This window comes from Argopecten irradians, chromosome 3 (genome assembly GCF_041381155.1).
Source record: "Argopecten irradians isolate NY chromosome 3, Ai_NY, whole genome shotgun sequence".
In the NCBI taxonomy this organism is placed as follows: domain Eukaryota; kingdom Metazoa; phylum Mollusca; class Bivalvia; order Pectinida; family Pectinidae; genus Argopecten; species Argopecten irradians.
The window spans coordinates 50,771,522-50,799,179 of NC_091136.1; the positions used below are offsets into that span (position 1 = coordinate 50,771,522).

General features: G+C 32.6%; 1 protein-coding gene across 1 annotated transcript; it reads left to right on the forward strand.

Moving 5' to 3' along the window:
* Positions 1-10,914: 10,914 nt before the first annotated feature.
* Positions 10,915-23,055, forward strand: LOC138318966 (leucine-rich repeat-containing protein 74B-like). The gene is made up of 11 exons (XM_069261819.1): positions 10,915-11,147; positions 14,364-14,763; positions 18,012-18,202; positions 18,314-18,421; positions 18,630-18,773; positions 19,480-19,647; positions 19,840-20,034; positions 20,373-20,468; positions 20,904-21,173; positions 21,497-21,582; positions 21,939-23,055. Exons 2-11 carry the CDS (start codon positions 14,364-14,366, stop codon positions 22,087-22,089), a joined length of 1,809 nt encoding a protein of 602 aa, XP_069117920.1. The 5' UTR covers positions 10,915-11,147; the 3' UTR covers positions 22,090-23,055.
* Positions 23,056-27,658: the final 4,603 nt, after the last annotated feature.

Consider the following 27,658-nt stretch of genomic DNA (forward strand, 5'->3'; position numbering starts at 1 on the left):
ACAAAACGCACTGACGATATTAAAAGCATCTCTGTTATAAAATTGTATACTTTAAATTACATGTGAGGATTCTAGAAGATATGTTTTTGCGAGATGCATATCAAATCTGAATGTTATTAAAATAATACAAAAATAATCTTTATGACTTGTGCAATTAAATATGTTCACGATTATGTGCACGTGCACTGCTTCGCTTACAAAATGGTTACAGAAACCAAGTAAGTAGGGACGAGATAAGTAAAATGTAGACGTTAAGAGATAGGCAGACAGTGTCCGGCACCTGGTGTCAATCCCTGCAGAATATTAAATGACAGTTTCGTATTTTAACGGTAAGACTGATAGTTTCGTATTCTGACGATAGGACGGAATTTCTTTAGACTTGATAAATGAAATTTTCGTTATCAAACTGTCGTAAGTTATTGTGATATGTCCAATATTCTGAGGTTAATTAGAAAAAACGAGAAACTGAAGACAAAAAAAAACTAGATCTCGTTACTGTTCGTCTGCATAAACGACCCCCGAAATCTTGAAAAGCAATGGCAAAGACTAAAAATAAGTTTTCAAAAGGGATGCACATTTACAAATATAAAGATAAAGATAAACGTCTTTCAAACGACTAACCCTTTAATACCAGTATCCTTGGTTTACAAAACGCAAGGGGATGAACGTTTTCACAGTGTTAAATAGGTCGAATGGTATTCATTATGTTTGAAATCAGGTCAGAATTACAGTAATTTTTACTTAATTGACTTTATCCAAAGCGTCTCTCTATAAAACTCATTTTTGCTGTTATTGTTTTTTGGCGGGGGTATATTTTGTATTTATTTAATTTTTACACTTTTGCTTATTGTTTTTGTTCTTACATAAGTAAGTGTCCAGTTTCAGGTTACTAGATATTCAAAACGAATGTTTTATACGAATGTCACAGATAGGACTTGCCACTCGATATGATGCTCTTATTGTTCAGGAAAGATTGAGGATGGCAATAAATTACTACCACAAAATACAACGCATACAAATGTGTAATTAACTAAAACATACAGCGAATAGCAGTATAATGTTAGAAACAATGTATGCGGTCGTTATGGATGTATTTCAGACGAGGCATAATTTGCTGTAATTCTCCCGTCTAAAATGACTTCACAGTGTGTCGGAATGAAGCTGAATCCTAAATATGTATTTTACGAAGATGGAAAAGTATAATATTCATGATAACCGAAGGTTATAAAGTACTTGATATCCCGAAGTACTTCTAATTACCATAACATATGTTTAAACTGAACAAATAACAGTTGATAGAAGTATATAGAAAATGAACTAAGTTTATTAACTACAACAACACAATATCATAAACAACGAAACAATCCAATATAATAATTACAACATTACATTTGGCGAAAGGGGTACTCAGCTACCATTAACCTATCCAAAAATATATATCCTTCTCCACGTACATATCGAGTGGCACTATATTGAGGTAGATAATAATGAAAAATAAATTGGAGAAGGATAGAATGATATGTTTCTCACTTCCTCGAGAGAGTAAGCGGACTGCAGAGAAGGCGTGTGAATGTAGAAGATTAACTTAAAATGCACACATTTTTATCACTTTTCGGTAGTGAATTAAATAGATATTATAAAAAGCATTTTAGACGTGCAAAAAACATCTCTTTCACTATTGTCTTAATTATTGAAATCGCATTTTTTTTAAACATGGTAAGTTTACAGTGAACATAACTTGAAGGCATCCGAAAGAGAAATGCAAATTGTTATACAAAATATTTGGTTATAAATTAGGACACTATCTTTGTCTTTTATAATAAAGTGACAATAAATGACATGAATCAGTATCAAAATTATTATGTTTGCAAAATGTATTTTATTCTTTTTTTTTAAAGATATCAGTTGTTCATTGGTTTGATTCTTAATGCATAAGAACTCGTGGGGACGGATATCTGCATGTATACAAATATATTAAATGTTTTTAGTGTTAGTTTTACTTTTAAATTCAAAATGTATTATGTATATTTCATAATAATATGAACGTCAGAATACAACCCAGACTTACTAAGAAATGATTTTCTGTATATCACGTACTGTGGTGTGAAAAATACTCTAGTGATAGTAAGCTGGGTTATTTCTACTAAGGTGACCAAAGTGCTCTACAATTATAAATTATTTTTTTCATTTAGATGATATTTTTACAAAACATTAAAATGAGAACGAAACATCACTTTATCTATTTTATACAACATGGGAGAGTAAATCACAGTAGTAACTTTCACTGGAGCTGTATGAGTATATTAATGCAATGGTAAAAGCAGTAGAGTGCGTTACATAGAGAAAATAATGCCTCCTTCTTTTATCAGATTTAGAGATGATTAACATAGATTTCCTACCTGAAACTGGTGCCGTAGATGTGAGTCTGCTCCACGTCTTTCTAGATACGTTTGACGTCACAAGTCATGAAACTGATTACAGATGCACGATCATCTTATAATTGCATCATGTTACCTGCAGGAGACTAGTCCTGGTAACTATTTTATATTTGTCAGCAAAATTTCAAATTTCAATTTATCACAGGACTATGTTTTTCTGCCAATGTTATCAAAATTGATAATTTAGCTTTGTATATGATTATAAAACGATTTGTGTAAAGCAAATATAAAGCTTTGGTTTTACTCTGATAACTGGACAAGTTTCAGTTTACAATTTCGGCCTACTCGATCAGTTTAAGTCTTGTCCGAAAATGTACGTGATATATGTATGTGGCACGACATTGATGTGTGGTTATCCAAACATTGGGGGAATGCTCCATATTAACTTAACTAACGTGCTTTTAAAAAGGTGAAATAAGTCTAATCAATGAAGGTATGACATTGTGTGTGTCTGCTGACGTTGCCTAGGACATGGCGCTTTAACACATGTAGGGAGATCTAAGTATGTGTAACGTCCTTATGTAGGGGGTCCGACGTGCAACTCCGGGGAAACTATTAGCTCAGATTATTTTCATTTCTTATCAACAGAATTTTCAATTGTTTCTCAATTGAGATGCCCAAACATTTGTTTTATTTATCTATAAATATGGTACATAGGAAAGCAAAATGTAAAGTCTTTCATGGGATATAATTTATGTAGCAAGAACAATGTTTTTGACACACAACCATATTTGCTATGTGTTTGATTCGTCCTAAAACTTCATAAGCAAAATGCAGATATTTACTGAATAAAATTTATTTCAGTGTTAAAGCTGTTCATATGTCATTAAGCCGTTCGGGCTTCTTTTAACCTCTGAATCATTCGAACAATTTACTTGTATATCTTCTGATGAAAGAGAAATCCACAAAAGCATTATCCGTATTTATGCTGATCATGCGTCCAGTTCAAGGTTGCTCTGCTGATTCCAGTATCATATGTATTTACGGTCTAAAAATACATAATGATATAGCAAAAATACTGGCCGTCCTTTTGATTAATTGAGATATCAATCGCGATTAGAACCTGTCAGATCTTATAGAACTTTATCACATTCTTCAAAGGAATTTGGTGACGGATTATTTTTAAAAGAAGCACGAGAAGATTACATAATCTTGTGTCATTTATCACTGTCTAAACATATGGACTCTGTAGCATCGTAGTCGATATCTCTTTCAGATTTGGATATCTATTCTAAGACGTTGATGAGTGCTCCGAGATAAATTCATCACTTGTATGACGTTCTGGGTAAAACATCGAGACCACCCGAATACGTTTGTCTTAGTCTATACAATGTATTTGTGGATGGACGAATGTGTGTATAATTCATATTATAATGAAATAGTTTGTCCAAGAAAAATACATTTATTATTTTAGAATATGTCAATATCATCTTGTTTAAAATACCTACATTTGTACACAATAATTTACAATAATTTTGTAATTGTGTCTTCTACTGATAGTAACTGTTTGTACCTATACAATATACAAATAATAACGTTAGAAAACGAAAGCTAAAAATTAAAAATATTGGTTGAATCCACAAATTTGTAACACTTCCATATGCTGTTGAAGGAACGGGATAAACTAAACAATGTAACGATCATCTAAAAGCGTATCTTAACACGATAGTATATTTCCACAATATTTACCATGATCTGCGAATTAAGAATGCTGATTTTAATTAATGTTTTGCTGCATCTAAATGTTCACGAATGGGAGAATATTTTTCATTAAGGTTTTTCAAAATTAGGAGGAAAATCCTGGTCATGGTCATATTATAGGGGACACACCAATTGTTTGATTTTGCAAGCTTTAAAACGCATTCATGTACTTCTAAATTGATTGAAAAACAACGAATGAAGAACTAATTTCATCTAATCTACCAATACTTTTGAAACACAAAAGCATCCACTAATGAAATTGAAATCGGTAAGTAACTTTTTTTCGTTTCTTTTTTGCGTAATTTCGAGTCGGGCGTCGAATGAGAATTCAAATACTATGAGATATATTGTATAAAATGTATATAAACTACACGATTTTCAGTTAGAGCCCGTGATCGCCAATTTATGTATTCGTGAACATGATGAAAATAACATGCAATAATGTACCCGTATATGGCAAAATAACATTGTCTACTGTATGACAGAGCAGAATTCGCTAAAAGGTTTGTGATTCATAATAGGGTATACAGCGGGTCATAAGAAGGGGACTATGTGGTAACATTTGGTCTAGAGATTGTTATACCACATTATATCCCTGTCACTTCTGTCAATATGTCAACTCAATATTGCACACTAGGCGTAAAAATGGAGAGCCTCCGTGTGAGAATGTCAATAAGATGTCACCTATCTTCACCAATACTTACCTCCCAAGAGGGTAACCAGATTTATCTTTTTTATATCTATATTGATATTATTCCTGTTGCATTTTTTAAATGTACCTGTCAGTCACTAGCGTGATGACGACATTGAAACATGTCTGACCAGTTACAAATTAAAGTCAAAGTCGTTTTATCGGAGTTCGTCTATGCTTTTGTGTCTAGTGTCGTTAGGTTGTTTTCACTGTTTATTTCCATTGAAGTGACATGTATATCCGACGGTGACTATCTTACCTATCTAAACCTCTATCCCCGGGTAATTTGTTACTTATGCCTGACACCCCGGGGGATTTGTTACCCCCACCTGTCTGCCCGTCCGGCCGGGAAATACCCCAGTAGGTAAAAACAAGCCTAACCCCGGATCACCTTGTTATAACAACACTTCACACTGTCAATCCGGTGTGTTTATTCTAAGGTGCTAATGTAAACTCTGAATTTCAGATTCGTCCCCTGTACCTTACTTACGTAAAAATTAGAATATCCTCAATCCAAAACCGCTATAACATGAAGATTTATTGCCGATTGATGATGGGAATATCATGGGAGTTAGGGGGTGTCTATCATCTTCAAAAAGAACGGAATCAAGTTATTACAATTCAGTTTTGTTAATGTAAAAACAAATCAAAGGTTACCATGATTAACCAATCGTCTTGTTATTAATAGATTTTTATGTTATGGAGATATAACTCAAAACTCGGGATGTACCCTACATAAACAGTGAAGCGGTATATGATGAGTCTACACAAGGATATATGTGTTATATCTCCATTACATAAAAAATACCAATATTAATCCTAATAATGCAGCTCACTAATGATAATCTTTTCACAATTCTAATTCTTTATTCATTTTGGGATTCTTTCTATGAAATCATTACGCCGTTATATAAGACAATCAGATGCCAGATTACAAATGGAGACTCCATGTTTTCCTTTTTGGGTTGCTCTTTTTTTCTTGTTTTCATTGGGTTTTTTCATTATTTTTCATAAAAGAATATATCTAAATTTAATTCTTATTCTTCATAATCTCTATTTATTCTAGTTCAACCCATTATTCCTTCTTTCCTTCCCAATTCTTTGTTCTTTATTTTATTTTTTCTCTCCCCCTCCTTCTCTATTACAAACCCAAACAATGTAATTATACTGATGAATGAAATAATGGCAGAGTGAAAAATGTGCATGGAAGATAACTATGTTCATAATTCATGATTATGTGATTAGTGTAAAATTGATAAATATAAAAATATCTCTCCAATAGTGATATAGGAACACATGTTTTCTGGTGGTCTACAAGTATATAGGATAAAAACAATGCATCGTTTATGTAATGCCATGAAAGATATATTGCATAAACTATTAATATATATATCTAATTTTTTTAGCATCTATATTTCTGCTTTGAGTATCGCTCTACGTCCCAATGGTCAAACTGGGGTTCATTGGGAATACCACTGAAACCACAACATTTATAATTGTGAAAATAAAAGTCAAATTTGATTTATTGAATTTGCTAATTTAGTATTGATACAGTAGTATAAGTTGTATAAGCATTTTTTTAATTACACCACACTTACTCTAGTCAGCTAGTTGCAAACATGGCTATAGAAAATACAAGGACGTGGATAGCCTGCAAAATAAATACACAACATCCATGTTATAAATTTTAGGTACAAGGGAGACAACTCGCTTAAGCTTTTTTGATATACATACCCAAATATTACATGTCCAAATCATAATTGTGAAGACAATTAATGGTTTTGTTCCTGTGCCAAAGGTTATCCTAATGTGAATTTCGGATACTGAAATGTAAACAATAATAAAGTTGATTTTTTAAATGTTCATTATGATTTTGGCTGTTTCACTTCATTTTGATAACATAATGTCACAAACTAATGACACAACTTTATAGCTTTATCTTTTTCGCCAGATACTCATATCTCAAATGTAAACAGTTAACTATGCAATGTAGGCAAGTTCCATTACTATATGTTTGATTTTTCAAAGCGATTGCCTGTCATATTTTAAAGATTAATTGCAAAAAATTAATGTGTATTTTTATTTGGTGGGATGTGATGTAATTCGATTGATCAGTTTCTAATAATCAGCGGATGAAAAACAAAATATTATTAATGATTAATTAAACATTTTTGATGTTTTTTTTTATTTAGGTCTCATCATATTTGTTAAAACGTGGGAATGAAAACAGAGGAGCATGTCCGAATCTCAAAATGAAGAGTAGATGGCCAGAAATACAACATACCAGTATATGATGGTTAATGGGAAACTACTACTACTATATCTTATTTTAGCTAGTAATTAACATGCTACTCAGTGGGTGCTTCATTGTAATGCACTAGTATGTGTCTAGAGTGCGACTAAAAGACATGAACAATAACCTCTCGTCAAGATTCACGAACCCTGGAATGACTGAATAGATGTTTTGTTGTTGTTTTTTTTATTGTTTTTTTATTTTCAATTTTTTATGTCACATTCATATGTCATACACAATTTTAATTACAATAAAAAGAAAGAGCGTTATCTATAAAGAGTGATCTTATTTGTACACAAGAGGTCTACATTATTTACATGAAAGATATAGCAACGTAAGCAATTTTGGTTGAAAAAAAACCACCGTCTTAGTTAGCAATATGGTTAAAGGAGAACACTATTATTTACGGTAATTTATTGACACTATTTCTTAAGTAAATCTGAAATGTAAAAAAAAGAAGTTTTTCATGAATATCAATATATGTAAAGAAACAACATTCAAAAGACTTTCAGGTAACAAAAAAAAATTACATAGTACCAAAATTTTCAATGTAATTCCATCCATGCATAACCAGCTATAATATATTGTAATATTGGAGTTTAATAGAAAAACAATGAAGAACAACTTTATTTAAATAACCTTGCGTTATTTGTTATGACATCATAAACTAATGCCAATTTCATTACTTTAATAAATACTCTAAAATTCTATCAATAAAGTTCCGCTTTTGATTTATAGTAATTTGCTTCTTATTTGAATAAGTGTGTAAGCCATACATATCTACATTTCTATAATGAAAAATATGTGTTTTCCAATCTCTAATTGTAGGGATTTTCTTTTTCAATTTACACATGTATACATAATATTTCATCATTAGGAATAAAAAAAATTGATCACATCTTCATATTCATTGTCCAAAATTCCAAGAAACATTATAATTGAAGTCCTAGGCACTTCTAAGTGATATTTTGTTCGTAAAAGGTATAAAAAAAGATAATAAAAATGATTGTACATGACAGCATTCCCAAAACAGGTGCATTAAAGTTTCTCTTCCCTCTTCGCAAAACGTGCACCTTTCCGTCTCGTTCATTTTAATTTGCATTAATTTGGTATTTGTATATACTATTCTATGAAGAAGTTTAAATTGAAAATTTTGCAATATTGTCTCATCTGTAATATATCTTGGAATAAGGTCAAACTTAGACCAAGACTCTTTGGGAATATTGACATGTAACATGTCCTGCCAGGAATCTTGACTCTTTTTTGGTACTTCTGTAACTTTTGTCAGTAAACATTTATAAAAAAAATGTAACTTTTTTCATGACTTTTTAAGTATTGAATATGTTTGCATGGTTTCATGTCCAGTGGCGTAATATTTTGGTACAAAATATGTTTCCAAGATCTAGGTATTGCATTCAAAATTCCATAAAATTCAATAAAATTAATATTCAAATTAAATTTCATACATAAGTTATCATATGACAGAAATTCATTATTTTCAACAAGGTCTCCAATAAAATATACATCTTTTTCACACCATTGTTTATATAATAGTATATTGTTATCAATTTTTACGTAATTATTATACCAGATTGGCCGAGATGTGGGGAGTTCATCACCAGACAGATCTGCCCAAATGTTTATAATCTCTTTCCAGAAAATATTTAGGGAATTTGAAATTCTTAAAAGACCTTCTCTCTTCATTTTGAAAATTTTATCTCCACCACATGTTTCAATTTTATCCGGAAACAGTGTTTTCCAAAGGGAGGAATTCAACGGATCAAGTAATTTTTTGATCCAACACATTTTTAAAGCATGACAAAAAGAAACAATATGTGGTACTCGAAGACCTCCTTCATCATAATCGCCATACATAACAGTGCGCTTTACTGTATCAGTCTTTTCATTCGATAAAAATTCAAAAAAGCATTTTCGTAATTCACTGATAATTTCTTTGGGAGAATCTGGTAAGACAGTAAAAGTTTGAATAAAAATGGGTAATGCTAATGATTTTATAATAGTTACCCTCCCTATATACGTAAATAGATGTATTCGTTTGATTTTTTCAACGCTTTTTGAATTTGTTTTGCAGATTTATCATAATATCGACAGTTTCATTGTATTTAGTAATAATATTTAAAATGTGTGTTCGTTTATTGCATATTTGCCTCTACTTCAAAATTTCTGCAAAATGAAAACATTCAAACGTTTTATTTACATATTTTATATTACGAATACATCCCCACTAAATTATTTATCTTTTACGTATGATGTCGTGATACTAAAAGCTAGCATGTGTACTTGTAGACAGCTGTAAAACCTCATCGAAATACAATAAAGTGTGTATAAATAGTCTACGTCAATAAAAATGACTGGCTGAGGATCTATTCTGGGCAATAAGGTAGTCCTCCAAACTGGCTCCCTACATGGACGGAGTACCTATACCTGTCCATACTGTGTCAGTAAATTGGACGAAGTTGCAGATAAGTCAAGTTAAGCAAATCCATTTTGTTTAAACACGAGTTGATGTTGAGTCATATTATTTATATTATGTAAACACCGTGCATGGCAGTTCTATTTGCTATTGTCTTCAGGGGGTAAAGCTATCATATCTTCATATCAGTTGAGGGGATATACAACAGCAAGAGAAGCATGTTGATCAGCAAAGCAAACTTATCCATACATTGATAAACGCTGTATCGAATAACAACATTTTTATTTTGTTTTCCAAAACTACATCAATTTAAATGCGATGGAGGCTATTAGGAAAGTAAAAAAGAGTAAAAATAAGCCCTGACATTCAGGATACACACACGCTACCTACTTCATCCTTATCAGTATCAACTGCTTCGAAAATAAAAAACATAATTCAATGTAATTTACATGTTTGATGACGAGTAGCTTACATGGTATTTACACAAAGTTATTGTTTTCAAAAATCAATTATATATATCAGGTTTAACTTATATCTACGATTGACCTGAGCTTGACATTCAATAGACGGCATCCTCCTTACTTTGTTACCTGTTATCTAAGTCAAGTCGATATTTGTTAATGAAATAGAAATAAAAAGGAGGACACATTAATACGACTTGACGTATTAGGTACTCAACGACTTATACAAACATAGTTAGTGTTCCCCAGACATATAGGTAAATATATTTATTTTCTAAATGTTTTATATTCTATTCCATAAAAATGAATCAATCTACAAATGTATAATGGTATCGTAAAAATTTAATTTTGAGAAATTGACAGAAATGTATATGTAAATAAAACGTTCACATACAGTATCATGTTATTTGGTTGTGCAGTGTCCATAGTAGTTGACTACTGGTGTGAGACACAAATCACACTTCTACTGTAATTGACAAAATGCGACACTTCACAGTTGAGTACTAGGTACCAGTCTATATATCTACATCAATATTGGTATAGTTATATAATTAAGAGAAGGAATCAAATGATCTGAGTACCGTTATATCTCCTTATATATAGTAACAAGGACGTCACAAGTATTACCATCACCTTAACATAAAACTGATCAATTGATTGCATACCTATATATTTCTATATTGATCGTTTTTATTGTAATTATATTAATCTACCTCTGACCTTAAACCTATACAATAGGATTTGTTATAGTCTTTTAATCCCCCTTCATGTGCGATCAACTCTCCATACAGAGCGGTGCAAGGTAGCGAGGTATAATGTTTGTGTATTACATTCACTGTGTTTAGCTTTGTGAGTTAATCCTGGATACCGTGTACCTGTACTTTTTGCGGGTTGTACTAATGTTTTCTTATATCGACTAGTGGGCCAGAAAAGGATTGTTTGTTCCAGTCCGTGACGTCATAACTTCAGGTGATTAGGCTAACCTCGGGCTTTCACACTCTTTTGGTTCGTTTGCCTGCACGGTACCAATCTATGGATGGCTTCGGGATCCTTTCCTAGACAGAGACTGCTACCTATTGAGAAACTGATGGATCCATAGAAAAGGAATAAAGACCTTAAGAGTGCAAAGGTGAGTACTACATACAATATTAGTCCTGTTACTATCATTTGTCCTGTTACTATCATTTGTCCTGTTACTATCATTTAGCCAATTAATTATAGTTTTATGGACCATTTGCATGTAAGTCATTGACTGGAATACTCGGATACGCGCCATTTCAAATGAAAGGCATTATCTTGACATTCTTTAGTGGGGAAATTGCAATTGCAGTTTAACTGAAATGCTTACAGCCAATTGATGACAAATTTAAAACGCCGTCCTCGAACTACATGTATTAACTTCGTTGGTGATTTCTATCTTTGTGGTATGTGTATTTGTATTTGGATACTTGTATACAACAAATCATTGATATCATACAGCTATCATATTGGACAATAGTTTGTGCCATTGACATTATTTGAAATACCTTAACTGTCGGTTGCAAGTGAACGATGATAACAACATACGATGGAAATAACAATATTCATAATATACATAATACAGCTGTTTGTACACTAAAGATTGAGTATCATACTTTTATATTTAAGGAGTCTCTCATCTTATTACTACACTTAGTTTATTGGCATATCAAAGTACTAGTTGGAATCAATACTCTTTGAAGAAGTGAGACTTGGCATACTTTATCTATATTTCATCTCCATTGAATCAAGACTCTCTTAATTTCAAACCTCGTAATTCCATGTTTAAATGACGTTGATATTATCGTTTTGTTCATGCGGAAATGGCGAATCACCTATATGCATTAGTCAAACCCCGCATTTGCATTATTTAAGTTGACCGTGTAATCAGTATTATACATGTATACGGAAAATAACAATTGAATGTCAGAAAATCAGTGCTTCTACATATCACAAATATGGCGCTTTAGAATCACTATAATATGCATTATCAAAATACATCATAGGCTAGACAACCGTACCCTTAGAGTTACAATCCTGACTCCGACTTTATAAAGTTCTTAGATTTCTTATTGAAAGCACGCTTTCATGTTTCTGTCCACGAACATATGCCATTTATCTTTCTGGGCAGTATGAGGAAATGAATCATTGAAATAGGTAGCGATATATGAAGGAAGAACTGTTATATTAGGTCTATTGTGTCAAGTTTTTTTCCAATTCTGTATTTTTACATGTGTTATCTTGGTTTCTACCTAAGTTATTGATCAGATTTTCTCAGTAGAATCCTAAAATTATATTGCCCCCTATTAGTTTGGAACCCAGAAATCAGACTAGTCGCAGAGAAATTATAGAGATGTTTCTAATATTCTAGAGACTGGTGGCAAGTCTACTTAGGTTGGTATAGCGATTAAATATATATGTAGAAGAAATATTACACTGTTACAACAGCCAAACAGAAATGACGTTACATCTTTTTAATCTAGCTAGTGACAGATTTTTAAGCTTAAACGATAGTCACGCGTTAGATTTATCATTATGTAAGTGTCAGTCATGATTGTTTTGGAGTATATATTTTTATTTTGTTATTTCACCAAATCTAAAATAAATGTTCACGTTGTAGGTTCTGGACAGGTCAGTGATATTATGAATATTCAAATCACCGTTATACTTAGTCTTAATGCGATGATTTTGGAGCAATGCAAATCCTTTAATTTCCTTAGTACAATGCACCTCGGCGTCTATTGTTAGGCGCGTTCGGGCACTTGGTGTGGAGAGTTAATCTCTAGATCCACTGACCACTGATCGCTATCGCTAGTATGGTATATCATAAACGAGATATTGTTTAATGGGGTTATATATTTATTTAGGTATGGTATAAATAAATCCCACTTATGATTAATACCTGTTGTACGATAGTCCAGTACACCTAAATCCTGGCCGCTGACACTCTCGATAAGTTTCCAACATGATGATGTAGTGTACTTATGTGTTATTGAGCATGTGTCATATAGGTGCGGGACATGTTTTTCACAAACAAGTTTATTAATGAAAAAAATCTTTTAAAAATTTAATACATTCCTGACAATCCCTCCGGCATTCAACGCAGCATTTATATATTTGTGTCGATTGCATATTTCATTACTTTCAATTACCAAAGCATATATGACAGATGGAGGCAACAGGTCAGATATATACATTTATATTTACAAAATATGTTAAAGTTATGTGTATGTATACATTTTATCTATGTTTCGTAGCTGAATTTCAGTTCCATTCGGCTGAAATGAGATTTCTTTTCCAAAAGTATTGTACATACTGATCTATGGTGGCATATTTCTGCCATCGTGTTATTTTAGGTCGAGTTATGTAACGTAACTGTGCCGAGATAATTATGTCGACCTGTCGAGTTATATCATGACTTGTTGAGATATTTATGTCGGCAAGTCGATTTACATCATACATCCTGGAAAATTGACTTACCTAATTACGACGAGATCCAAGATAGTCAGTCGCGATAGTGTAACTCGACTTTCCAATATGAATATGTGGACTTGTCGTGTTAAAACTCATCTTACCGACATATATATCTCAACAAGTCATGTTATAACTCGACTGGTCTACGTAACTATATCAAAAAGTCATATTATAACTCGACTTGCCGACATAACTATCTGGTTAAAGTTGAGTTACCCTAAGTCGACCTAAAATAACTCGATGGCAGAAATATACCACCATAATATCCAGTCTAAAAGTGAGCGTCAGTTTGAAAGTTCCAATTATATGATTTCTTTGTTTATATATTGCTGTGTCAATCTCTTTTCTCTTTCTTTGTTTTGTGTGCAGTACTGGATTTTCAATCCAATCACATTACATTATCCGAATCTGCTTTGATATAAGTACTTTCCCTACACTCCTACAGCGCTTCATGTTGAAGATACGTTTCAGAGAGATGTTGATGAATGTCTGGATCTTCTGGTGAATCTCCTCAGTTGTTTTACAGGTCTCGCATCCATATAGCACAGACAAATATTACAGTTGAATATATACAAATATTGTTATACACAAATCTCCTTTGTATTTAAATACTCTTTAACATAACGAAAGCTTATCTGGTCTTACCAATTCTGGCTGTAATATTACCTTCAGTCCTTCCCTGTCTGTCAATCACATTTGGCAAGTAGCAATGAGTGAGTAATTCATTTTAATTAAATATTCAGTAATGGGTACTATATGATCAGTTAGTATACAGTTTATTGAAGAAAGGCAGCAGTGGTCAGTCCATGTGTAGATTATTGAGTATGACTATACATACGTACTTTGATTTTAGATGGCGGCGGTGACAGGGGCCATCTCGGGGACGAGTACTCCGTTTCGGGACTGTGACTCCAGGAATGGGTCTGACGGCACCCCTAAACGAAGAACTCCTTCCCTCAACGGAAGTGCTAAATTTAGACGGGTATCATCCGGACGAAGTGGACAAAGTGGTGCAAGTCCTCAAAGTGTCATTTCAGTGGAAGACAAAATGGCCGCCTTACAAACTCTATTTTCTGACAAACTTTTGATAACTGAGTTAAGAGGTCAGCATGGTGCAACTCGGAAAGTGGAGAATGATTACAACATTGACGAAGAAGACGATGACGCATTTACCGTATCGGATTATCCCACTGATGGGCGATATTCCAAGGCTACAACAGACTATGAAACTGATCTTGATATGGACTACGACGGTGTGTATATGTCTGTTCCTGCGTGCTATCTTGATCAATCTATTATGATATTATACTTCATAATGAATTGTGTTGGTGAATGACATTCATCAACATTTTATTTAACCTTGTATCGCTAATTATCAATCAAGGCAAGCTGTCAGTTTCGTATTCCTTCAGCGAAACGTCAGTGGACGAGAAGGTATAAGATAATGATGCACAGTCATCTAAAGAAATTCTCAGTCCGCTCTTTATATGATATGAATTACTACCGTTTACTCTGGAAATCATTTTTTGAATTATGATTAACTGATACCTTACTTATATGATATGATATCCTATAACGAAACATCATCTGTTTTTTAAGATAATATTGTAAGTGGCAAATTAAAATAGCGTGTATTTAAAGTGACATTAACTTTAAATATGCTCCACCGGCTCCACAACAATAATTGGTGTTTATTCGTGTATATACATTGTATATGTCTAATTAACAGAAAAATGATATAAAATAATTTAATTTGGCTTTAGTGCATGCGCAATTAGTACTTCATTCCATATAGGATATAGTGCCACGGAATTTTTTCGAACTTGACTCAATTTTGATAGTAGGTTATTACAAATGCCATCTATGAAAGCAGTTTGCATCTAGATTTCGGTTTGATGCCATTTTCACGATGATAACAAACAGCACACACTACAAACAAGTAAAAACAGTCACCGGAAGTCCCCTAAAGGTCACCACGCACGGGTCATGGAAGGCAGAAACCTGCGCGTGGGACTTGTTTTTTTTTTTTTTTTTTTTTTTTTTTTTTTTTTTTAATCGTATGCAATGACCGAATCGATATTGACATGCTATATAGGGATGAACATCTTCTTTTCAAAAAACTAGTATTTAGTTTTCAACGGTCTCAGTGGGGCTCCAGAAGGGTGCATGAAATGGGGCAAATGCATAATTACGCATAAATACGTTACGGCCGTCCATTCCATATAGGATATAGTGCCACGGAATTTTTTCGAGATGCAATTAATTATTTTTTATATTCTTAACTTGAAGTTAAATTAGAAGCTCAAACTTTTCATTGGTGGTAATGGTCTAAAGTTAGTAACTTTTGTAACTGAAGAAAAATACTTAATCGTCTGCTCCTTTTTTAATAGTATAAAAATACTATTTGTCAGCGGTGGAGCATCTTTAAGAAAAATGCTAAATCGTCTGCTCCTGTTTTTGATAGTGAAAAATAATACCAATTTTCAGCGGTGGAGCATCTTTTACTATATAGACTGTTGAAATCGATTGCAATATACATTTGTTATGATTACTAAATTGTTCGTAAATTAAGTCGTTAACAGTTGTGAACAGCTTAAACGTTGGAAAGCACGTCACAATCCAAAGTACTATCTATTTGAAAGCAAGTATTTCATCCATTCGTTTATTTACCACACCTTAGTTTAGATTAAACAAGGGGCAATTCAAAAAAGCATTTCATCAGATATTTATTACCTAGCTAGCGATCAGGGGTTTCTTGGTGAGCTAAACACGGTCAACTCCTTAGATATATTACAAATAAATAACTTCCTTAAAATATTTAGAAGAACAATGTCCTAAATTGCAAAACCCCCATTTTTAGTTGTGTATGCAGTAGTTGATTGAAACAAATAGGAGGTAAGCCCATATCTACCATAACTTGGAGACTTTCGAAAACGTTTTGTAGTAATAGACCTAATTGGGTTTTTTTCTATCCTTGTAGTAAAATCAAGACGGACATTTCAATGTGTCTTTTAGATTGATAGACAAAACATGAACGAGAAAGCCAATATAGACAGGGAATACTTCACAAGATGCGTGATTTTATGAAGGTTGCTATCACAATTATATGGTAGCATTCGAGAGATCATCAATAATTTTTCAATAGTTTAACAGTGTTTTTTGCATTTACTATTACGTGGAATTGTTTTAACAAATTTCACTCTGCAGGCGCATGATTCGTTCCTAGTGGGCCATTAATCCGTTAATAATCGATGGTAATACAGTGCAATATAGTTAATAAATACTAGCGCGATCTAATTCGGTTTAATAGTACTGTTAATAATATAACGATAATCTCTTACGAGACACCAATATAAGCTCAGATTGTAATTGTTTTTAGTTTTCTATATAAAAAGCATTACGAGATACATGTATATTTTACCTTTATAAATGATTTTATCAATCATCAGGTTTGTATTTCCTGCTACTGAGCTATTTGAATTGATCATCGATGCGACGTATTTTCGTGTTACCAAGTTTTGTTATTGACATTTACGTTTCTTTGTCAATACTACACCAAGTCCTTATTATCTCAACACTTACGTACATAGCAACTCGTCTTAAAGTTGTATGGTCTATAACTTTCGCTCTTTTTGTCATAGTGAAAACTGTTTAAGTGTTATACATTTTTTTCTCCGTCTGCCTGTGTTTTAAACTTTCTAATTTTACCACTTTTTGTAAAGTTGCAGCACTGGAAGTATCTTTGATTATAAAAGTAAAAAATCTTTTTAACGTGTACACGTGAAAAATAGGCTCGAAAGATGCCGAATCATTCCGAACTCTTCCGAACATCGTCTCGACCATCTCGAAGTAAAACGAGGGTTGTGAAACCAAGAGAAAACATCAACAGTTTTTCATAAACAAAACATGTGGTCGACCTCATCAGACTCTATCTACAAAGAAAATAATGATCGCACATTACTATATTTGATCCACACAATATTTTACGTTAATGTGTAAATTGGATGTTTCAAATACCCTATCTGTGGACATATACCAGCATGATTTGCTCATATAAGCCAGAAGGAAAACGTAAACAAACACATATGCGCTTACGCTAGTTATCTGGCTCACCACGTGCAGGTCGTGTCGAACGTCAGTCACGTGATACGATTCGGAATCCGAAGTCACTGAACATGGCGGTGATTGAAGGCGCTTTATTCAAAACCAGGAATATATGATTCCTAGATTTCGGCTCTCTTATAGGCCGACATATGCTTTTGGGGAGCTAAATCATCAAGTTACATTTCAATGTTTGAATATCAAATGTTTAAGTTACATATCGTTACAGTGAAATTAGCAGCAATACAACTTTAAACTGGTGTCACTGGTTTCAGATGTAGTTATATAATAATTTTATAAAACAGTGACAATCTATGAGTTATCACGTTTTTTTTATTTAACATGATCCATTAATTAAATATTGAATAAAAACGAATAAATGTATGTCTACATTTTGCAGAATGGATACACGAGGAAGAAATCCAACTGGAAAATGATCGGACTGGAGAAAGAAAATACATCCACATGTGCAATGAAACTGGCGTCATTCCAGTATCCTATTTCCTGAAACATATTGAGGACAAGGAGTTCCGAATGAGGTTCCACGGCCTCGGCCCTCTTGGTGCTAAAGCTATTGCATACCCAATGAAGGTAAGATATATTCCAAAAGGCATTTGTGTGTTTCCTTTCATTATAAATATGATTTAAAAATTATGTTTTGATTGATACAAACTGTGATGTTCCATTAACTCACATTTGCAGACCAACAAGAAAATTGAAGTACTAAATTTGGAGGGAAATTGGATTCTCGGAGAGGGGTCGGAATACTTAGCAAAGATGTTGATGGGCAACTTTTGTATTACAGAATTGGTGAGTTTTCTTCTAATAGTCTTATTCTGCAAATTATATATTTCTAATCAAGTTCCCTTTATAACTTAACTGATTAGATTACCAAAAGAAATTATCAATGTGTTGAATTACTGAATGGTTTCTTGAATTCGTATCTGACCTCAATAATTTGCTTCCATCGTGCAATATTATACCATATATTTCAGAATTATTATTCATTTTGTTCCAGTATCTCGGTGAAAACAGGATAGGTAATGCTGGCGCAGAGGCAATGGCAGATTTATTATCTAAAAACGACAGTATAGTGACTATTGACCTCTCAGGCAACGAGATCGAAGATACCGGAGCTGAGAAACTGTGTACCACTCTACTGGTCAGTATACTGTATAATCAATGCAATCTTCTTTTTCGTCAGGTTGGAAAGTATGGTTTATGTAATGTTACACAACCAGTGACAATCTTATGTGTGACGTTTCCATGACGATGTGTACATCGTCAACTTCATCAGACAACTCGTACACATTTACATCTGCTTGTACTGAATATGCTGCCTAGTAGTTTGTCTGAAGAAAGTGATAGTGTACACATCCTACTGGTCATTAAAACGTCACATATCAAACTGGTTGTACAACTCTGTCATTCGATATCTATTCTATTGACAAAAATGGCATCCAATTGTTTTTAATGTAGATATCGTTAATTAAGTTTATTTAGGATATGAGATATTTTTTTACGTTTAAAGCATAGTCAATGCATAGTCAACGATACAACAAATATAGTCTTGATAGACTCTTAGAGTACGACTCTTTGTATTTTGCACTGTTTGGACTTATGCTTACGTAACATGTACGCAAGACATGCATTATTAGATGAGTGAAGTGAGAAACATTCTGTTTATACAAATATTGTTGAGCCTAAAATTGTTTGTCAGTTGATGGAAGATGATTCAAATGGAATAGTGTTTTTTACTTCGACTATCATATCCAGTAAGTGTCTACATAAAGCAAGACATTCTATGGGACCATGCTCTTTTAATAATGGTTTATTAATTATATTCAGCATGTTTCAATATTTTGTAGAAAAACTCGTCCATCAAACATCTATATCTGGCTAACAACCGTTTGGAGGAGAGGTCCGCGATAGCACTTAGAGAGCTGCTTTCACATAACGAGGTCATTGAAACACTAGACCTGAGTTGGAATCACTTCCGTACAAAGGGTGCTGCAGCGTTGGGTGAAGGGTTAATGGTAAGTCGTGCTGAGTGATAATTTTAATACAAAAAGAATAAGACAACAGGCTTCCATTTTTTATTATTGTTTTCTTGGATGATTTTTTTCATTATTTTTTATTATTTTGTGGTCTATCAAATACTATGTTTTCATTTCCGTAAATTATCTTTCGAACATTGCTCTTAACTTTGAAATGTCTCTTTTAAAAAGGAAAATTACGGGTTAAGATGTATGAAGTTAACTATGAACGGACTAGGCAGGGACGGTTCAGAAGCCATTGGGAAGGCGTTGAAGGTGAACAGAACGCTTAAGGATCTAAATATATCCCACAACAGAATTCCAGAACGAGGAGCTTTGGCGATAGCAACAGGATTACAAGCAAACGATTGTCTGGAAACACTGCGAGTAAGGCTTTTAAATGTGATTTTAAAGATATGAAAGTTAAGGTACAAATGAGGTCTAAAATGTTTGAAGATACTTACATCAATCTAGCATGTAACTCCGATTTTCATTGGCTTAAAATTGTAGTTTCATGGGAAGGGCGACAACTTATTGTGATTCATACAGACGCTTTGGATTAACAGAAAATTGAGATAATGACATCTACCTAGATTATATATTTAAATAAAGAGAAATAAAACTCCATCATGTTAAGTATTAACTTTAATATATTGTATGGTTTATGTCATAGATATTTAGAAATCAAATAACATTATGAGATAATAAATCCTATTTCTGTATAGATCGGTTCAAACCCTCTTGGACATGGTGGACCAGTGGCTATAATCACAGAGGTCAGCAAGAACGACATGAGCTCGGTACAGACGTTAGATTTCTCGGTGAGTGGTGTATATTAATGGTAAATATGTGATGAAATCAAAATTAACACTGACATAAATTTGTCTGATACTTTATAGCTGCATATGCAACTTACGTAAAGATGCAAACAAATGTACAATGAATTATATACGCGCCATTGAAAATGTTTCGTAACGAGGTAATACATTATTTATCATTGTTCTCATATTATTTTTCCATCACTTTATATAACACAATTTTTGTCTATATATTTGTTATAAGAACATATTAAGAAATTTGGAAAAGTGAGAAGCCACATACACGTTGCATTATATAGTAAGTTCATTCAAGGACTAAAGAAGGGAAACATTTTTGCATTAATATCATCTTTTTCTTTTGCTATTATAAATATGTATACATATAGATTATTAATGCATAATATAAATTAGTGTTCTACATTTTTCTTAATTTTGCAGCATATCCTTGTCACGCCTGAATTCACACAACTACAGGAGAATCTGGAAGCCGCGCGTGCAATCAATATAATTCATGGAGGTATTGTTGGAGAGAAATACGACATGGATTATTTGACCCATGACCCCTTGGCAGAATTCAGACGTGATCCAATTAACAGATTGTTCGAATACGCAAAGGACACGGGTTATCGACTCATTGATTTGTTTAAAGATTTTGACAAAGACAAGAACAACTCCATCAGCAGGGACGAATTTATTCTCGGATTAAAGGTAATTCATACCTGTAGAATAAGTCTGTTATTAAGCAAATTGAAATCAGTTATCACATGTAAATATACATCGATACCAAGACGACTAAAGGTGAAAATGTCGTATAACCAAAGGCTAAGAACAACTTTAATATCTAACATTCATTTAGATATGGGACACGGGTATGTGCGGTAATGTATAAGATATTTCAGAATCAAAATATTTAAATCATATGTAAAGAAATTTAAAAATTAAAAATGAATAATGAATAAAGACGTTATGTGCAACAAATTGTTTGTTACGGATACAATGCTTATACTATTTTGATATCCATCTTTTCACAGAGAGCTGGAATGAAAATCAGTGTCCGTCAAATGGAAATTTTACTGGAAAAACTCGATACAAACAAAGACGGATGTGTAGATTATGGGTAAGCTATTCTACTTAAAGTATTACGATTAATCGTATATAAATAATGGTTTACGATTCAAGAAAGAAATATATCCAAATATTTTCTTTGAATGAATTAGATATCTGATGCATTTAATTTTGGCTCAAAATTTTTTTGAAAGATTTCTAGCATTTCTCTCGCCCGATGTATTACACCATGTTAACCGCGTTATGCCTTACATCTTGGGTGTGCAAATTGTAAAATATGTTGTGAAAAACAAAATGTAAGTTTCGGGAGAGGCTTATCAACGTCTTTCCTGACATACGGTTTAGTTAATGACGCTTTTTACGATAATCGTGTATGATGCCATTCACGTTAGTTTTTCTTTTTTCTAGTGAGCTCATCGACGCAGACACAAAGTACAGAACGAAACAGCGACAATTTATGAAGAGTCGAGAATCTGTAAAGTCAAGAGAATCAAGGCCTGAATTCCGGCTGGAGAGAACGGAATCCATTCTTACTAAGGAGATGTTAGAAGGTTTTTGACGACACGAACACGATATCAGAAAACTAAGTGCTATTTCGTACATTTGCTCTATGAAAGACTAAATGAAAGAAACTATACAGATCCGTAGATATGTTTGAATGTATGCTACAAGATTGACACAATTAGGTATCGATTATCCATCGTATTTTACTCTATGAACTTTATTCATGCTCATTCCATACGGATATAATGTTTGTCACTTCATATATATTACATTATACTACCTCTGATCGATATTTCAATCCCGTTATAGTGGTGGTTGATACGTTCTCTTGACGGGTTATTGTTCACATGTGAAATAACTTGGCGGTGTTTATTACAATTTCAGATTGTTTAGATTATTACATGACAAAATATTCGTATTTCTTTATAGCTTCTATTTTTATACGACATTCATCATTGCACGTGCGATTTCAACTTTAATTTAAAAAGTCTTTGAGATTCCAGAGTTGTTATCAAAGAAAGAATTGAACATTATAATTGTTTGCTGTTTATATATGATGTTATGAACATCAGCAACCGGAGTGTTTTGTCAATAAACCGAGAATCTGTTCATATGATGTTATATAATGAATTGATATGACCCTTTACCTTATTTGTCTCTGTATTACTTTAGTACCAGATTACGATATACACTGGTCCCTCTTGTCAGTTGTAAAGAAAACTCTTTAAAAAATATTATATCTAGATATCTTCCGTGTGCGAATATCTAATTCAATTTTCTAAAAATCTTCGAATGCACATCTTAGACTTCTTTGGAGTGTATTATAAATTTCTGCATTATATGAACATATGGGTATTTTTCATAATTTTATAAATGATGAAATCAGTTTCAGCCATCTGGATTGGACAATCTAAATATTAATTTTTATTTGAAAAATACTTTGCATGATAAATAGAAGCGTTTGTCTTCATTTTTTAAAAATGTTATGCATGATTTAAATAATACATGTTTACACATTCAATTAATGTATTTTGTTATTTTTCCCATTTTTCACAAAAATGGTTGACTTGATTGAAAGCAATATATGTTTGTGTGTATATGTGTGTGTGGGAGGGCATCATTATGATTACTTAAGGACGGAAGCAATAGCATACATACACATAACTCGTACCCGTTTCCATCTCAATACTCTCCAGAACGTGTGTTCCATAGTAAAAACAACTACACTTAAAATAAAACAAAACACGCAATTTTTATTAAACATAACGCCAGCCTTTCCTCAAAGATTTGCGTATTATTTTACTGATTCACTATGTTCCAGTCTCCTTAACGGTTAAATCCCATGTATAGCATATGACGAAGTTAAAGTTAAGAAATTGAAAACTGCTCTTCCTATAAGTCTATGAACTTATCATGAAAAAGCTAATATAATTTCGTCCAAATTGAATTTAAATATTTGAGGTGACAGCACTAGCCAAAGTCAGATGAACACCAGATTTAATATAGATATGATCAGAAGTGGTAACTATTCAGATTTCAGATTTTATTCCCCTCTTAGACATACAAATATGTAACAGGAAGTCACTATACATAATATAGACATGTATGTATAAAGGTCACATAGCGTGACAGTGCATTACAAAATGTGTTTGTGATGTACATGCTCAATCAATAGTTTTTTACAATTTTTTTTTCAAAAGTTTACATATATTTGTCAGAACTGTTATGTTACATATAATAATAAACAGGCCTTTCATTTTGATAACACTATGATTTCTATAATAGTAACTTGGTTTATACATTTCTCTCAAACATTTCACCATTTCATTACTGCATTGAAACAAATAATGGTGTTCGTTTCCAATACCAGTAAAACATAGATTACAAGTTTTATTTACTTCAAGGGTCCCAATCTATCTTCCAGTTTCTATATGAAAGTACATGTTCGAGGTTCTGAATTTTATGATAATATGCATATCTGTTGGCTTTAATTTTACAAGATATTTTTCAAATTTCAAAATTACTTTTAAAAATAGAATAATTGCGACCTGTTGATGAATTCTCTATATCATTAAATCTTTTTTGTACAAATTGATCTTGTAATATTTGTTTTACGATATATTTTAAATATTCTCTATTATATGTACATACATTCTGGTAGTCCCATATATAATTCAAACCAGTTTCTTCAAAAATATTTTTAACATAATGCAACTAATTGAATTCCATAATATTATTTGTTTGCAAGTTTAACATCAAGTGATATACAGTACTTGAAAGATTATCAGTAGCAATCAACTTGTGCCAAAACATAATAACTCTGTTTTTAACCTATGTATAGTGAGGGAATCTCCCTAATTCACCATATATCATGTAATTACACGTACTTTTCCTAACACCGAGTATACGTTTACAAAACTGTAAATGAAACTTTTCTACAGCTGTACTTCCATACTTCTAAGTACAATAATATTGGTAAAACAAGAGAATCGTACACTTTTAACTAGAGGTCGATAGGAAGAGGAATGTTTCATATTTTCTTGTAAACAACAAACATAGCTTTTCTTGACTATTCTAACAGTTTCAATTTCATCTTATGAAAACTCCCATTATTATTTACAAATACTCCTAGATATGAAAACGAATCTGCAATTTCTATCTCTTCGTTAAAACGAGGATGAGTTCGAGACTTTTGAAAAACTTTAGAACAATTTTTGTCTTATTTGCGCTTACTTCAAGTTTCAAATTTTCACAATACATTTTATTTATTTAATCAGGGCTGATTGTACATTGTTAGCTGATTCAGACATTCGAACTGTATCATCTGCATAAAGAATTACAATTAGTTTTATAAACATTCCAATAGTATTACCTAAATCTTTTATATTCTTCAAACATTTGATACCATGCTCTTTCAATATTGTAAAAAATAGCGAATAAGAAAGGTGACAAATCTTCTCCTTGCTTTAAACCTACGTTGCAAGTACATCATTTCCATTTCTGACACAAGATTTTATTTTTTCATATAAATTGATTATTGAATTAAACATTTTCCTTCTTATATTACTTCTTTAAGCTTTTTGCCATAAACCGAGTCTCCAAACTGAATCAAATGCTTTTCTAAAATCAGCAATTGAACAAAACAATTTTTACCAAGCGAAAAATAGATAGAGGTTAGAGCATGGAGAATATTTAGAATGTTTTTCCTGAATCCTGCCTAGGCAGAAGTTATCAAATTTATTTCATCAGCCATTTTGTTTAGCCTACAGTTCAATATGGATGTAAAAACTTTACCGAGACAAGAAACAAGACTTATTGTTTTATAATGATCGAAGTTGTTAGGGTCCTTTACGCTTATATATAGGTTTTATAACCCCCTTTGTCCATGAGCTTGGAGTTAGACCCGTATCAAATATGATATTAAATATTTTACAATATATAATAGCTTAAGAATTCCTGCGGTGGATTCATTTAGAATTCCATCATGACCTGGAGCCTTGTCATTACTCAAACCGGAAATAGACCAAAATATTTCATCCTCAGTAATTTCGTTACTTAATATATCATTTAATACCCCATCAACAATTTCGCCATGAAAGCTATTATTAGAGTTATCTCCCTTGTTTATTTTTTTAAATATCAATAATATGTGTTTTACTAGTTCCGTCAATTTTATTGAGAATAATCCAAAATGTTATGGGCTCTGAAAAATATGCTTCGCCGAGTTTTTTTAATAATATGCCCAAATCATTTAAAACATCTATTTCAGAAACGGCGACAAACTCATTCGGCTTTACTACTAACCTGTCCAAATTTCATTTGATATCTTGAACATTACGAAACGCATCTTCTTCGATATGATTCATGAGTCATTGATTTTTCATTATTCCATTTTATATAATTATTTACTGAAGTGTTCTCTATATCATCTCTGTTAGTTCTAGCTATATCCATTTTGCACGAGACATAAAATTCGAGTCTACAGCATTTACATAATATTTGTTTTCAAGTTCGCTGGCCAGTGCGATTTCCTGGTAGGGTAGTTACTGTGAACAGGTTGATGGTCTGGTGGGTATTTTTGTGAACAGGATAATAGTCTGGTGGGTATTTTTGTGAACAGGTTGATGGTCTGGTGGGTATTTTTTGCGAACAGGATGATAGTCTGGTGGGTATTTTTGTGAACAGTTTAATGGTCTTGTGGGTGTTTTTGTGAACAGGATGACATTCTGGTTGGTATTTTGTCAACAGATGATAGTCTGGTGGGTATTTCTGTGAACAGGATGATAGTCTGGTGGGTATTTTTGTGAACAGGATGATAGTCTGGTGGGTATTTTCATATCCGAATTCCCAACACAACAGAAAACCGGTCGGGTTTATATGGTACAGGCAAATTACAAACATCTTCTAACCCAATTGGGTATGGGTTACTTTGGAAACTATTTATGTTTTATGCGTTGAATTCATCAAACAGGTTAAATATAGTATGCCAAAGAGGAATTAAGATGTAAATTAAGAAAACTCAAGTTCAAGGATATACATAGACATAAGTGGAATTTTTGAAGATGCAAAATGTGTGTATTGAAAGGGAAATAACTCTTTGAAAGTAAAATGTCAGAAAATTCATTTTATATCATAGGCCTATAGCGGTTTTCCTCACATGTAAACTAATCACATAATTAAATCAAAGTACTGAAAGTACTGAGAGCTTAAGGCAAGTGAAGAAATTTAATTTGCAGGTATTCAGACGAGTAGACATAAAAACAAGTGTTAGCTTCCCAAAAAGCTAAGAAGGCTACCATACAGTATTGTTTATTAGGAAGCAATGATAAGAAAGCTTGACAAATTGTTCTTTTCACAGTTACCTAGGGTAGCTGCCATAGTTCTTATTCTCATTTTTGAATAATGATAATTCAAATGCTTTCACATTCAATGTAAAAGATTATCAACTTCATGATATTCATGAAAGGGCCACTAAGCTACCTTTCCGAAACAAAACAAAATAAAAATCTTTTTATAACAATTATAATATAATAAATTGAAGTTTTGCCGTGTCGCGCAGAAATGGTCAACTAACCCATTGTATTATGACGACGCCAGGAACATGATACAACCTGCGATATGAAACTTAACCTTTTATTTATTTCAATAAAGTTGTTCATAATGTGAAGAGGGCCTTTTCCTTATGCTAACAAGTTTTCCGTCAAATATACACTATACTGATATACATTTACATGTACTTGGACAAGTTGGTGAAATACATAGTATACAAGCATAACTTTACTTTAGCGCATACAGTTCCACAAATATCCCCTTAGTAAAGCCTAACTTTGTTTCAGCATCTCCCATGTACGGACAGTTTTTACAAGTAGGTCATGACCATCTAGCGTACAGTACAAGTTAGGCTATATCTAATTGCTCCACGCGCTCCCGGCAATGTTTCTATTCAGTACGTGTAGCGACGTCTTATGTGATTTCTGAGAATAATGTCCAACAACCAGAAAAAAACATTCAGACTTCTCTGGGTTTATCTAATGATAATTTGTTTGCAATGATTTCTCCACTGGTACCCCTTACACACATGATATCTTCAACAACAAGTAACCAATTTCTTGTTTGCCCTGCAG

Bases quoted from the DNA above. Each gene is read 5' to 3' on its own strand.
- LOC138318966 (XM_069261819.1), top strand. From the start codon at position 14,364: ATGGCGGCGGTGACAGGGGCCATCTCGGGGACGAGTACTCCGTTTCGG. The intron at 19,648-19,839 runs GTAAGTCGTGCT...TCTTTTAAAAAG, and splicing joins CGTTGGGTGAAGGGTTAATG to GAAAATTACGGGTTAAGATG. The intron at 20,035-20,372 runs GTAAGGCTTTTA...ATTTCTGTATAG, and splicing joins ATTGTCTGGAAACACTGCGA to ATCGGTTCAAACCCTCTTGG.